The sequence below is a fragment of the Rhipicephalus microplus genome, chromosome 4 (genome assembly GCF_043290135.1).
Source record: "Rhipicephalus microplus isolate Deutch F79 chromosome 4, USDA_Rmic, whole genome shotgun sequence".
NCBI lineage: Eukaryota > Metazoa > Arthropoda > Arachnida > Ixodida > Ixodidae > Rhipicephalus > Rhipicephalus microplus.
This window is the reverse complement of record NC_134703.1, coordinates 87,539,904-87,554,317: the sequence shown is the minus strand read 5'-3', so window position 1 is coordinate 87,554,317 and position 14,414 is coordinate 87,539,904. Positions and strand designations below refer to the sequence as shown.

The following is a 14,414-nucleotide window of genomic DNA, read 5'->3' as shown; positions in this document are numbered from 1 at the left end:
TAGGGGTACAATCATGGTTACGACCGTAACCTGAAACTTCGGATACAATGATTGAACCATTAACTGCTGTCGTGCATGTTTGCACAGCTCCCTGTTAACATATGTCGTGGCATTCATGCATGCAACCTTTAGGGAAAGTGCAGCTAGTATATTTGGAGTTTTTCCGCTAGAATAGTTGGACCATTAATTCAGGCACGGCAACATGAGTGATCAATTACAACAATCCAAACTTGTTTGTTCATGTATAAAAACACAGGCAGACTTAACCTTCTATAACACATCGTTAAAATGCCCTATCAGAGCACAGAAAAAGAGCTGTACAAGACCCTGATTTTTTTAACAGATAAAGTAGGCAAGTGGATGAAAAGAGTTCTTGTTTTCCCCAAAAACATTTATGTTGTCTATGCTTATAATATACCATATTTTCTCACACATAACCAACACCTTCATATAGCCCACACTGGCCCCTACAAGCCATATAAAAATAAAAAATTGGAAAAACAGAGAAAGATTCCCACGTATCAGTCTGAAGCCCCATTTTTAGCATTATTATCACATAATGCTGTGAAGCCAAACTACGCATTAAAATTTTCACGCGGTTGGTATGAACCTAACAACACCCATTTATTTACCTACTCTTAGATTGACAATGTCGTCAGCCAAATTAATACATGAATTGTGATCAATACGCCATAAAACAACCTTACACAATATTACACAACACTCAACAACATAAACACAAGAACCCACACAAGGCACCTTCGCCAACGCTCGACTTACCACGAGGGCCCACTACAGATGGCCCGCAGTGCCGCCTGTACGTGGCAGACCCACCACTAGAGACAACCATTCCTGCCAACCACCACCCGCCAAAGAGACCCGCTTCTGTCTCCTGTGCCGCCACCTAGGCTTTCTGCCAGGTGTCACCACCGGGACTACACACTAACCATGATAATGACAGTGGCAATAAATTATCGCGAGCACAACGCCACCTACCGCTCGATAGTTGTGAACACAAAATGCGCCCCATGTGTGAGACACGTACACCATGAGGCACAAACAACTTTGCAGGGGGTGTTAGCACCCCCACATCTCCCCAACCTTAATTGAAACCATATCCCGAAAGAAAAAAAAAAAAGACAGAAAAGAAATCAGCTACACAAGCTCTAACAATAGATAACACATGTCCCTGAAGAATGTCCGTGCACCACGACCCGGCTGCCGGTCGACACTGCTGCACAGTCCTGCTCGACGACTACACCTCAGTGTCCCGCAACGGCAACATTGCCGTCGGCTATAGAAATCGTCACTGGCGCCGACACGTCTTCTGGTTGCGACCAGCAGTTACGAGGGCATCGAACTGCAGGCAGTTGCGCAGGCCCCAGGCATGCCATTACCTGATCTCGCAACCGCATTCCTGGCCAACGGTAAAGACAGATGTCCAGAAGACAGCCAGCCAGCCGCAGGTTACTTCACTCCGGACTCAAAACACTTGACGGAACAATGCAGTACGGCATAGGGGAGCGAGCTTCGGGCTCCTCACCCGCAAGGTATGATGGTCAGTACTGCGAGCTAATACATCAGTGGTGCCAGAGACGCCCAGCTAAAATAAAACAAAGGTTGTTTTCTTAACTCGTGCATTGTAAGATAAATAAAAGTGAGGAAAGCAAAGTGCAACACCTCGACGCCACGATCCACCTAGATGTGCCAGGTGCACCAGGCGGCTGCGCAGAGCCTTAGGCCTAATGAGTCACTTGACAACCACCGCCATCTACCCAGCACCCAGCCTAGGCGCAGAAGAGGCAGCCGCAAGGAGACGTCCACTCTATAAAGTGGCCGTACTCGTTCGCGGCACACAGAAGCTTACCGAGCGATCGGCGTCCACCATTCCGGACAATGTCACGACCCCCCAGCGTCGAGCTGCAAGACAAGACGGACAGACGCCCGACTTTCGAAGCTATTAACGAAAAATCAGACAACCCACGAGGCTTCCGTACTCACTCGCTTCGGGCTTTGCCTACAATTCACGTGCTCTAAGCTCTGCTCACCCCAGGACGCAGACCACATGGCCCTCGTACCAAATGAACAGCGTCCTTAGAAACCAACAACAACACAAAAAAATGCCTGCGAGCAAAAAAAAAGAACCTCAATGGGCTGACAAGTTCAAACACGTCACAACAACCAATTTCCTCGCTCTCAACAAAGCACATTGCCGATGCTAGCAAAACTGACCCTAGGCCTACTCTACCCCGGCTCAAACAAAAGGTTGCATCGAACTGTGAAAACTGTCGTCTGACGCTCCAAGAGCTCCACGTTGGACACCAGTGTGAGTCTCAAAATGAGAAAGAGCACCAGGCTCTTAAAGTGAACGAACACAGTAGACACGGTCGGAACGAACCAAACAACACACATTTATTTAAGGGAAGATGCAGGTCGAAAAACGAGTTTTTTTTAAATTACCGATTTTTATTTTCGCCTGTTTTGATAAGATTAGTACCTCTACTGTTATGAAAAAATAATACAGGTTCTATACTGGCTGGCAAATCTCAAGGATCCGTCAGGTCGGCTAGCAAGATGGAGCCTTAGGCTGCAGTAGTATGACATTAGATTAGTACCTCTACTATTATGAAAAAAAATAATACAGGTCCAGACTTAACTGGAAATGCTTTAAAATTTCATCTAAAGAGCACAAGGTGCCTGTTAAAAGGTCGAAAGTGTGCAGTCTTCGAGCATCTTGCCGCCGATAATGCGCCGCCGCTAGCCATTGTTGATCGCATGAGTCGAACAGTCCAGCCTCACTTTTCAAATAACAGTTTCTCTCGGTGATGCAGAGCAAGAAATAATAAAAAGAATCACTCTTCTGCGCGTTTTTTGAGTGCTGCGACTGGCTTATCATATGGTACGAATCGGGGACCGCCATTGGTCGCTGCGCGCCTGTATGTGCTGGGAAACCTATTTGCGGGGTCCATGTCTTGTCTAGCAGCGCAGCTGAACAATGCTTTTTTCGTGTAATTATCTCCATTATGAATGAAAAAAGGCATTGCTCGCAAGTGAAAGCCGTTGTGCGGTGCGCTCTCTAGGAATAGGCTACGAGCAGCTGGTCCGATTTGCGGCAGTTGTTGGCTTGCAAAAGCCAATGCATCAGAGTCATTCACCACTGTCTGCCGGAAAGTTGTGATAGTTCGTGATGCGGCAATGGATGACGTCAGCACCAATCTGGAGAGGTCGAAAGAGCTCGCAGTGAGAGAACTTAGCAGGGACGACATTGCCATTATGTACGACAGTAAGTGCCACAAGCATGGCTGCAAAATGGCATGACACTGAACTTAGTTTGGATTTCGCAGTCCTGTCGAACTTCTTCTTAGCTTGCAGTTGGCACCAGGCTCTGCCAGATGAAGCGGAAGTTTGGCAAGCGTTTCATGGCCCTGTCTGTGAGCAAAATGTCTGTGAGGAGTCGGCTCAAAAACGCAGAGAGGGACAAACTCATGGTGCTGGAATATTGTAGTCACAGTGACCACTACAAGAAGGATTGTTCTTTTTGGTGTGCAAATTCCATCCGATTTAATAATATCTTTCATAAATAAAAACCGAATTTTGACTTTAGAACTCGTTTTTCTCAAAACCCAAATTTCTGCATTTTTTCTAATGTGCCCCTCCTTTTTCGGGCACTTCTAGTGCTCGGATCTGCATGAAATTTTGCCCAAATTTTTTCCAAAGTATGACAAATGCAATTATCTAGCTTAAATTTCAATTTATTGTATATTAAAAATTGTATGTATTATGAAGTCTTGGTAGTCCTGGTTGGGACAGCGTTTAATTGAGGAGAGACCTCGCAAAACAAACGGGCAGAGCCAGTACACAGACGATGACGATGATGATGACACAGAGTGGCCATGAGGAAGAGGCTAGCGGATGATGGTGATTATGATTATGCAGGGATGAGAACGATGCATGTAACAAACGCCCACACTAATTTCCCCCACTTAGAAGCAGACATCTTGGCCGCCGTAAGTCAAAGTGACGGGGAACATCGCGTGAAAGGTTTCATGCGAGAGATGTGGACAATCTCGGTGCTGCGGTAACGGCGGTCTGTTGGGGCGACAAGTGGTGTCACACGATAACTGACCGGCATGTCTGTTCTAAAACTATGTATGGCCCGATGAAGCGTGGTTGGAATTTGTCATAGAGACCAGGAGTGCGAGTTGGTGTTAAAAGCAGCACCTCGTCACCAGGTTGGAAAGACACAACGCGATGGGGTGCGTCACAGATGATCTTCCGCTCGTGCTGTCTCGCTTCAGTATTGATGCGAGCCTGATGGCGAGACTGGGCCAGGCGGGAAATGTATTCTTCGCTAGAAGACTGACATGAATCGCCATGGCTGTTAAAGAAAGAGACGTCGAGAAAGGTAGTCGGGGTGCGTCCGTACACGAGGTAAAACGGTGAGTAGCAAGTTGTTCGCTGAACGGCGGTGTTGTAGGCGAAGGTCAGGAATGGTAAAAGAGTATTTCAGTTTTTGTGGTCGGGTTGGACGTCACGGCTATCGTGTCAGCAAGGGTTCGATGAAATATTTCTGTGAGACCATTTGCCTGAGGGTGGTAGCTCGAAGCTGTCTTGTGAGTAGTTCCAGAAGCGCGCAGTACTTCATTTACCATTTGTGACAGGAACACTTTGCCACGGTCACTAAGCCGTACACGAGGAGCCCCATGATGCAGGATTATGGCGTGAAGAATAAAGTCTGCAACTTCTACAGCTGAGCCTGTAATAAGAGAGCACGTCTCAGCGTATCGTGTCAAGTGGTCCACGACAGTCACTATCCATCGTTTGCCAGCAGATGTTACGGGGAGAGGCCCGTAAAAGTCGACACCTACAACCTCGAACGGAATTGAAGGGCACAAAAGTGGCTGTAGAGGTCCCGCAGGTGCAGACGTCGGGAGTTTACGACGCTGGCATGGGTAGCAGGAACCGACATACCGCGCTACACTAGAAGAAAGGCCAGGCCAGTAATAACGACGTCGAATGCAGTCAAGAGTTTTTTTAAAACCAAGGTGACCAGCAGCCAAGTCATCGTGGAAGGCTTCGAGCACTTGAAGTCGAAGAGACCGTGACAGTACAGGAACCCAGCGCTGACCGTCAGGGTGGTAAATGTGGCGGTAGAGAACCCCATTGTACAGCTTAAAGAGCAGGAATTGACAACGAAGTCGCACGTTTTGTGGATTAGAAACTCTCGAAAGGTGGGCCATCATGCGTCTGCAGTATGGATCGGATTGCTGGTGGGAGATAAATGTTGGCTCGTCGTCCAAAAAGGGTTGCCGTATCGATGCAAGCGTATGAACTTTTGTAGATGATGCGGTTGAGTTCTCATCAACGCTGATATGGGTAGGTGGAAGGCAACGAGATAAAGCGTCGGCGTCTTGATGTTTTCTACCTGACTTGTAAGTTATGTCAAAGTCGTACTCCTGCAAGCGTAGTATCTACTGACCCAAGCGCCCAGACAAGTTCTTCAGTGTAGAAAGCCGGCATAAGGCATGGTGGTCCGTAATGATTGAAAAGTGACGGCCATGGAGATAGGGACGGAACTTTTGCACCGACCAAACCACAGCCAAACACTCTTGCTCAGTTATCGTGTAGTTCTTTTCCGCAGGGGTGAGTACGCGACTGGCATATGCAACAACTTTCTCTAGGGAAGACTTGTCGCGTTGTAGAAGAACTGCCCCTATACCAAGGCCGCTAGCATCGGTACGGAGGATAGTCGGTGCAGCTTCGTCAAAGTGGCAGAGCAGAGGTTCAGATGTGAGGGCCCGCTTCAACAGGTCGAATGCCGTTTGACATTCTTGAGACCACATAAAGGGAACGTTGGGAGTAAGTAGCTGGTGTAATGGAGCAGCAATAGAGGCGAAGTTCTGGATAAACCGGCGAAAGTAGGAGGCGAGGCCAAGAAAACTGCGAAGCTCCTTTGATCTTTTGGGACGCGGAAAGTGAAGGACTGCAGAAATCTTGTCAGGGTCGGGCCGAATGCCATCTTTGCTAACGACGTGTCCTAAGACCTTGATAGATTTGCTAGCGAAAGAGCATTTCTTAGTGTTTATTTGGAGCCCGGCGCTGGCAAGGCACATCAAAACTTGATCCAATCGTTCTAGGTGCTCAGAAAACGTTGACGAAAAGATAATAATGTCGTCCAGGTAGCAAAGGCAACTTTTCCATTTCAAGCCGTGCAGCACGGTGCCTATCATGCGCTCAAAAGTCGCGCGAGCGTTGCAGAGCCCGAAAGGCATCACGTTGAATTCGTATAGGCCATCGGGGGTCGCGAACGCCGTTTTCTCCTTATCGTCTTCATGCATGGGAATCTGTCAGTACCCAGAACGCAAGTCCATGCTTGAAAAAAATTCCGCGCCTTGTAGGCAATCAAGGGCGTCGTCAATGCGTAGCATAGGGTACACGTCCTTGCGTGTGATCTTATTGAGCGCCCGGTAGTCCACCCAAAAACGCACAGAGCCATCCTTCTTACGGACCAAAACCTTTACTAGGATAGGTGAAATATAGACATTTTACGTCTATTATTTTTCACGCGTATTACATATGTTGTATGTGCTTCCTAATTAGTTATTTGCACTCTACACTTTATTTGAAGCATTATGAACTATGAATAGTAAAAAATACCAGAAGTTTAGGGATGAAAAGAGGGGGGGTGGGAAAAAGATTAAGGTTTTCACTTTGTCATGTTGCAGAGGTAAAACTGTGTAACTTGCAAGAAAACTGATGATATATTTCAAATCAGCATAAAAAGTTCCATAAACAGCTGAAGTTTCATTGCTCTAGGATGAATATTAAAGAAAAAGTGTTTTCGAGTGGCATCTCCCCTTAACTGCTTTTAGACTGACAATATTGTCAGCCGAATTGTGATGAATATGCTAAATAACAACCTTACACAATATTACACAATACTCAACAGTATAACAAATGCAAGAAAATACACAAGGCGGCTTCGTCAATGCTCGACTTACCACGAGGGCTTACCACAGATGGCCCGCAGTGCCACGCCGCTAGAGACAACCGTTCGTTTAACCACCACCCACCACAGAGACCCACTTTTCTCTCCTGTGCCGCCACCCAGGCTTGCCGCTAGGTGTCACCCCCGGCATTACACACTAACCATGTAGATGACGGTTGCAATAAATGCTCCCAAGCACAACGCCACCTACTACTCGATATTTGTGAACCCAAAATGCGGCCTATGTGCGAGACACATGCGTCATGAGGTGCAAATAACTTTACAAAGGATGTTAGCACCTTCACAAGTGCTAGTTATATTTCGCTGCATTTGGTCTAAAGCAAGGTATTGAAGAAACAGGAACAGAACCTTGTCTCTTGCCCTATTTTCGTTTTTAACACGAACTCTCAGCATGCCACTCTCCACCTCACAAACACACACATACAGACACAGAAAAAATCAATCATAATCTAGGCTATGAAATGTTGCCTATTTTAGTGCTTCATTTTGGGACATTTTTCCGCTGTAAACCTATTACGCTCGTAAAACCATAAAAACACAGAAAGCCCCACACCTTGGATTTCATGCGGCGCAGCACGAAGCAGGATGAAGTCACTGAAATGGTGCCTTTGCCACCTTTACACGGAGACTCTGAAACAGTTGCAGACACCAGTGGCAAGTGAAAAACAAAAAGAGCAACAACAGGATGTTAATATATTAGTGTTATACAGACAATATAACATTCTATTGATAAAAACAATACCAATTAATATATAACTTCGCCAGAAAAACTAGCTCTTCCTTGCATTGAGCGCAGTACTATGCCAGTATAGCACAGTGCTATGCACACTTATCAAGCTGGTTTAAATATGATTTACTTATCTATATCACAAGCCACACAGCGTTACTTTGTGTCAACCGATTAGCTTCAACAAGTTTCACCGAAATGTAGTGGACCACGTGGAGAAAAATAGTTACGGTCAAGCCCACTTATAACGAACCTGAGCCTGACGCGGCATCAGTTCACTGTATCCCGAAGTTCGTAGTAAATAAAACACAGCTTTTAAAAAAAGTTGCACGTGAAAACACAAACTTTTTATGCCCCCAAAAGTCCATGATGCACGTGTTTCAAATAGCAGAAGCGATAAGGGCAGTCTCGAGTTCATTTAAAACGGCAGAGCGCTCGTTCGCCAAGGCCCGTGGCATAAGCTGCATGAGGCACTCACTCCAAAGTTTCGTCGTTCTTGCAATTCAATTCCTCCAAATCGCTCTCGCCACGTACTTTCACAATGCCCTAATCCGTGCACGGTTCCGCAGTGTCAGCATCATCATCGGCAGTAATTAAACCATCGCAACAGATGTCCCACCCGCTCTTCCAGGTCGGAGTCGACGACGCGCTGCCACAAATCGCCGCCGAAGTGGTCCTGTTCGCGAGCTTCAGGCTCGGCATCGGGTCCGACGTCAACGAAGTCGGCCTCGCGAAAACAGCTTCTCGCGAATGTAGTTGTCATTGCCGCCCAAGAAATATTCACCATCTCTACAGCTGAATACCGGGACGCCCGAAGCGGCAAGTTGGCTGCCAGGTGGTCAACAGTTATGAGCAAGCGCTCCGCAATGCGGCATCTAACGTGCGGATTACGCTCAAGCCAAGCGGTCACACTTTCGATGTTTTCTTGAGCGGCAGGAAAAAGCGTGCTAGTCTTCCCGTCGGCCATCATGACCACACACGCACACCAAGAGCGAGCAAAGAGCGCGCACACATGTCAAAACGCGTGGAACAGCTCTGGGCCCCTTTCCAGTCAGAAAACGAAACTTATTCGAGCCAGCGTGGCGGGCGTCGCGGAGCGGTGGAGATGCGCAAAGGGGTTGTGATCAAGAGCGGAGAGCAGACTTGCAAGAGAAGGGCATGGAGTTGCGATAAAGAAATGGGAGGATGCGGGGGGAGGGCGACCTTGAAAACCAAAACACACGGGAAGGAGGCAGGTTGGGTAGCTTGCTTGAAAGGTCCGCAAATCTCGCACGTAGAAAAACTTGGAAAGAGTGCATGGTTGCCTGAATCAGTACGCACGGCGGTGTTCGAAGAATCGGTGGCCATGGTCAAAAATCGTTTTGTTGCGCCAGCGGGTTTGCGTGGCCTCACGAACATCGATATTTCGCGATTCGTTCCCCGCAAATTAACAGCCGTTTTAGCGCTTCCGCGCACGCGCGGAAGGCATGCTGAGTTGAGTGCGAAGTGAGCAAAAACAAGTCCTAAACACAAAACAAATTGCAAATTATCAGAGTCCGTAGGGTAGCGTACGCGTGCTGAGCCGAGTGCGAAGTGAGCGAGAACACGTCCTAAACACAAAACGAATTGGAAATTATCAGAATCGGTGGGGTAGCGTACGCACGTGCACTAGACGCAGGCTATCGGATACAGTCGGTGGCCGACAATGTTGGCAAATGGTCTTGTCACTGCAGGCCGGCGACGTCGACAGTACCAGCGATCAAAAACGTTGTAGATCGGTCTTCGAAAGATCGGTGGCAGTGTGAAACCATGGGCTTCGTCTGGCGATGGGGAATGCTCAGAGTAGCGGGGAGGGGAGGGGGGGACAAAGGACGAAGGGGTGCGTAACAAAAGCGGTCGGGGAGAGCGGCAACTAGAGGGGCGCGGAGTCAGGGTCGGCGTTTAACAATAAGAATGTATGGGCACCTCGCCGATGCCTGATCAATGGTCGAAATCGGTTTCCCGTGAATTCAGCAGACCGCTGACTCCGTTCGCTGTAACTGATCAGCGGCGCTCGGAGACGTTCGTTTTAAGTGCGATTTTGTGCCATTGAACCAATGTATATTTTCACGGTATATTGTTCATTTTAAGCGAAAGTTCGTTTTAAGTGGGGCCGTTATATGTGGGCTCGACTGTATAGCAAAAACAGCTGTCTGTCATGCAGTGAAGCCGGCAACTCGCAGAATTATTAAAAGGGGGCTGCCATGCTACTTCACGAATGCAAGAGGTGTCCCCCGCTGACACAGTTCCATGAAAAGAAATGGATGAAAATAAATGTTTTTATTTCTGATACAGTCTGAGAGAAACAAGCTCGTAATTTTTTATTTATCTGAAAAGACCGCTAGTGCGACCCCCTTGAAGTTAGTTTTGTCTGCCCTGTTTGGAACATCAGCTACAACACTATAGCTGATGACCAGTGTGACTTTTTTGCAGTAAAAGTGTTCGCACCAACAAATAGCTCAATGCTTTGAACACCTGAAATGCCATTTCTTTATCTGGCTAGATATTGAACGAAGGTGTTTTGTGCAATAGAAATGAGCTCTGTTGCATGGCCATCAATTAGTTTTTCCACATTACTTAGCGCACAGCTGTTCTTGGTTCCTTTTTATTGAATTTGCTGCCAGTCGCGATGACTGATACACAGACCCTTGCTAAGCTCACATAAACAATCACAACTAAAGCCACCAATAAGACACATGGAGCTATATATTTCGCTGAGCCAACTTCTTGTGCAGCTTTGAAAGCGTCGCATTGGGTGTGTAAAATGCAAGATAGGTTCGAGTGCATTTTAAATTTACAACACTTGAATGGTTGCAGCTGTACAATAGAAGAAAATGTGCTGTATTTAGTCTCCATTTATCTGGTACCACTAATCATCTATCACCTTTTGGGGAGCCCAAGAGTGGGCTGCCATCGGTGGCAAGGTAGACAAACGCATCCCAGTCACCACTGTTGACAATAGTGAAACTGTAGGTCGCCACAGTGCCTGGCGCTTGCGGAACGCCCATGTCCACCAGGTGGCGTGTTTTCTCGAGGCAACATGTGTCGCGCAACTCCACCTTAAGCTCGCCTTCAAGTGCATACAGTGCCACCTGGAAAAAAAAAGGACAAAAAGCAGGAAATAAAATCTAAACAAACATAATTGACCAACACTTCAGTCAAGACAAGTGTAACCCCCCCATTCTCAAGAAGAAGGCGTTATAAAACTGTTCATCCCTGGTGCTATAGCACCCATGAGGAAGGGTCAGAGTTGGACCCAAAACATAAGGATTTTTCACTTTAAAGTAGATATATATTATTACTTTATTTAAATATGTTTGTTAATGTCCCTTTTTGAATGTGAATCTCCACAAGTAGTACACTTAATTAAACTAATATACATCACTGGCTTCATTGTCTGTTGGCTTAATTAGGTCAAGTCTAAAAAATCAACCATTAAATTTTCTCTTTCGCAAAGGTAGTGAACACAGAATGCCTTCACAGCTTGTTGATACCTAATATTGTATCAACTTCTGACTGCGCTATTTGCAACCTTTGTTTTTAACTTCTTTTTCTTCGATGTTAAGCTTATTCTGCTCTGTGGCAACTGTTACCCCTCTGACAAAACGGCCTTCAATGAGTCTGTAAAGTATTGTGAGTAAATAGGCAGACCTATTAATGTGAATGCAGTGAAATCAAATGTTCTATAAGTTGACTCTCAAGTGATGATTTTGACAAACGGCTGCACATTTCTATAGGCCTTGATTTTCAGTACAATCGAGCCCCCCATATAACTATACTGAGTGCCACGAATATTTCATTGTTATAACCAATAATTCCTATAAACGAGTTGCAAAATAAAAAAAGGTAAAATAAAAGAAAGGCAGGCTGTTGTGAGAGAATGATAACATCAGATGAGATATAACAGACATCAGCAATAAGGATGACACTCTTATAAGACCGCAACAAGCCACATAGAGCCAATGTATGATAACATCTGATATTTAGAATGCCAAAACTCTTCCAAGCCCTAAATTTTTACTGAAATTGCATACCAAAAAGCGCATCAACTCTTTCGTTACCGCGCGAGAATGGTTGCTTTTCATGTCCCGGGAAGATCGTTTTTGCCAGTTTAAAAAGTACTGCAGAACGCATTGCAGCATACTAAACTTTGCAGAATGAAATGCTCTTTCCAAAAAATATATGTTATTTTAGAATGAATAAAAATGTGAAAAGTGTGAAATTTTTCGTCACCAACTGGTAAACAGTGTATTAAGAAGCACTATATGTATATGCAAAAATATTCAAAACAACGAAAATTCAGAATATACGTTTTGTAAATAAATGACTCAGGAACAGTATAAAAATAATGTGGTACAAAATGTTTTCCTTCACATAGACAAAGAAATTCAGAACCGAGGTGCTGCTTCATTGCTCATGCCATGCGGTGAAGCATTGCATGGTTTTTCGTGAGACACAAATGTACTCGTACACTCTTCTCAGTAAATTTTCACTGCCTTGCGCTAAGAGTCTCCACGTACTCCAATATAGATGGATACCCATGATGTGAACAATCCCTCTATAAATGAGATGTCCAATGAACTTCGCTATTTCATCTAGCATCACCTCTTTTCATGAGCCACCTCACTCCGCATAGGTTGGCGTTCCAATATATGCATTCAAGCATATTCCTTTGCATCTATGCGCATTTTGTAACGAAAAAAAAAAAAAGGACAATATCGTGCGCAGTTCTAAAACGTTTCACACTGCTCTGTAGTCAGGGCAAAGATGTGCTCCAGGGGCCTTCTTGTTGTTAGAAGAATCTCTGCAGCCGTCGCCACCACACCGTGGCATAGCTAAGCACGGACGACGCGTGTAACCTGAGTAACTATAAGATTATGCACAAAACTCAGAAGCTATATGCACTTGCGGCGGAGGAGATAACTTGAGGATGTAAACAAAACAAACCCATGAACGACTATTTGACGCAAAACATCGTCGCCATAAAACTTGAAGCTGAGGTGCTGTCATCCACGAAATCTCAGCTCGTTCTCACTCAATTTAGGTGGGGTCGCAAGACAGCTTCAAGCAGCGCATGTGTTTTGCAGAGCTGATGCGCACCCATACGTGCATGACAACTGCGTAATAGCAGCAAAAACTAGATGTGACCCTGTGTCTGATATAACGATACAAGCAGAACCAAAGTGGCTGGAAACTGGCTGTGAGAGCCACCTGCACACTTAATATATGCAGCGGACCTTGGGAAATATTTTTTAGTATAACTAATTTTCCCCGACTTCTAGCAACAGCTTTCTATTGATTAGCTGGCATAAATTTCCGACAATTTTTACTGCTCAACTTGGTCAAATTGCAAAGCTAGCACATCAATTCAATATTTGGCTTGCAAAGTTTCTTTTCATTAGAGAACTTCGATGTTACCGTAGCATAATCACGAGGGGCATGCACTTCTGTCAAGCTCGCCAATCTAGTGCATTTTGTCAACTACACATGCACATTAGTTCACCCAAAACTCTGTAAAAAAAAATCGCTATGTTGCCCAAGTCGGAAAGAAAAAAATTCTTAAAGTTGAGTGGCTAAACTAACTACTAGAAAATGCTGGGTGCATGAGAAAGAAGTTTAACATGCCAAAATCGATGACTGAAATGCGTCAATCACCGGTGATTGATTTGAGTAGGCGTGGTAACGAAAGAGTTAGCTATAGCTGTGCCAATTTCAAAAACATCTGATCTTTAAAGGGTTCACTAGCTCAACTTTAATGCCCGAGTGGTCTGCTATTCACATTATTAATGAAAAATGTTAAATCCAGCCACCATGGCTGCGAATCGAACTCATAACATCATGGCTTAGCAGCTCAGCCCCTTGGCCACTAAGACAACATGGCTGGTAGCAAGAAAAAACTTTATATTCACGAAAACATGACTACATTTGCTTCTCGAAGCGCTATCTCACTATGCTGAAAATACACGCACAAAGAGGAATATGCGAGTACTGCAGGGACTTCCTACTAGCTTTGCGTGATGTTGGCTAAACAGAATTATTCTGCCACCACATGCTAGGGTAACTCACGTTCTTGATGTCCGTGTGACTACCGCTGTAGCTCTTGATGACCAGCCTTGACTCGATGAAACTCCGTCCCATTGCCAGCAGTCTGCTGCATTTGGCATTGGATACATAGATGTCCACGGTAGCGTTGGTGTCCAAGTGCAAAGTGGATGACGCGTGTTTACCATCTTCGGTTTGCATTTCCACCTGGGAGAAACAACGATCGTGCACAAGGGCAATGCAAAAAGAATCAGTGTACAAGAACATATAACGGAGAGCTATCATTACTTGCCGCCTACGAGTATGGTGGTCATACTCGTAGGCTGGAATGCAGAGCAAATAAAAACAAAAGTAAAATACATTTTCACAGAGGTAGCAATTATAGACACTCAATCAATCGCATACAGTCGATCTCAGATATATCGAACTCAAGGGGATCACAAAATAGTTCGACATACGTAGAATTTGAAATACAAATATACATATTTAAGGCCTAAATTGAAGAATTTCAGGCCTCACAAATCGTTACAAGAGTGAACACAACGATTTGCTCAAAAACAAGGTGCGAACTGCAGGTTACCCCACTTTATTTAGTACGTTAACTCGTCTTGCTTCTTG

At 45.4% G+C, this 14,414-nt stretch overlaps 1 protein-coding gene across 6 annotated transcripts in view; it reads right to left on the bottom strand.

The window, feature by feature from the left end:
• The window catches only part of LOC119172189 (uncharacterized), a 108,661-nt gene that overhangs the window by 12,732 nt on the left and 81,515 nt on the right, over positions 1-14,414 (bottom strand). For all 6 annotated transcript variants that reach the window (XM_037423216.2, XM_075893275.1, XM_075893274.1 and 3 more), the window contains 3 exons: positions 13,821-14,003; positions 10,639-10,846; positions 7,563-7,639 (listed from right to left, as the gene is read on the bottom strand). In XM_037423216.2, coding sequence (XP_037279113.2) covers positions 7,563-7,639; positions 10,639-10,846; positions 13,821-14,003 — 468 coding nt within the window. The remainder of the gene's footprint in view (positions 1-7,562; positions 7,640-10,638; positions 10,847-13,820; positions 14,004-14,414) is intronic.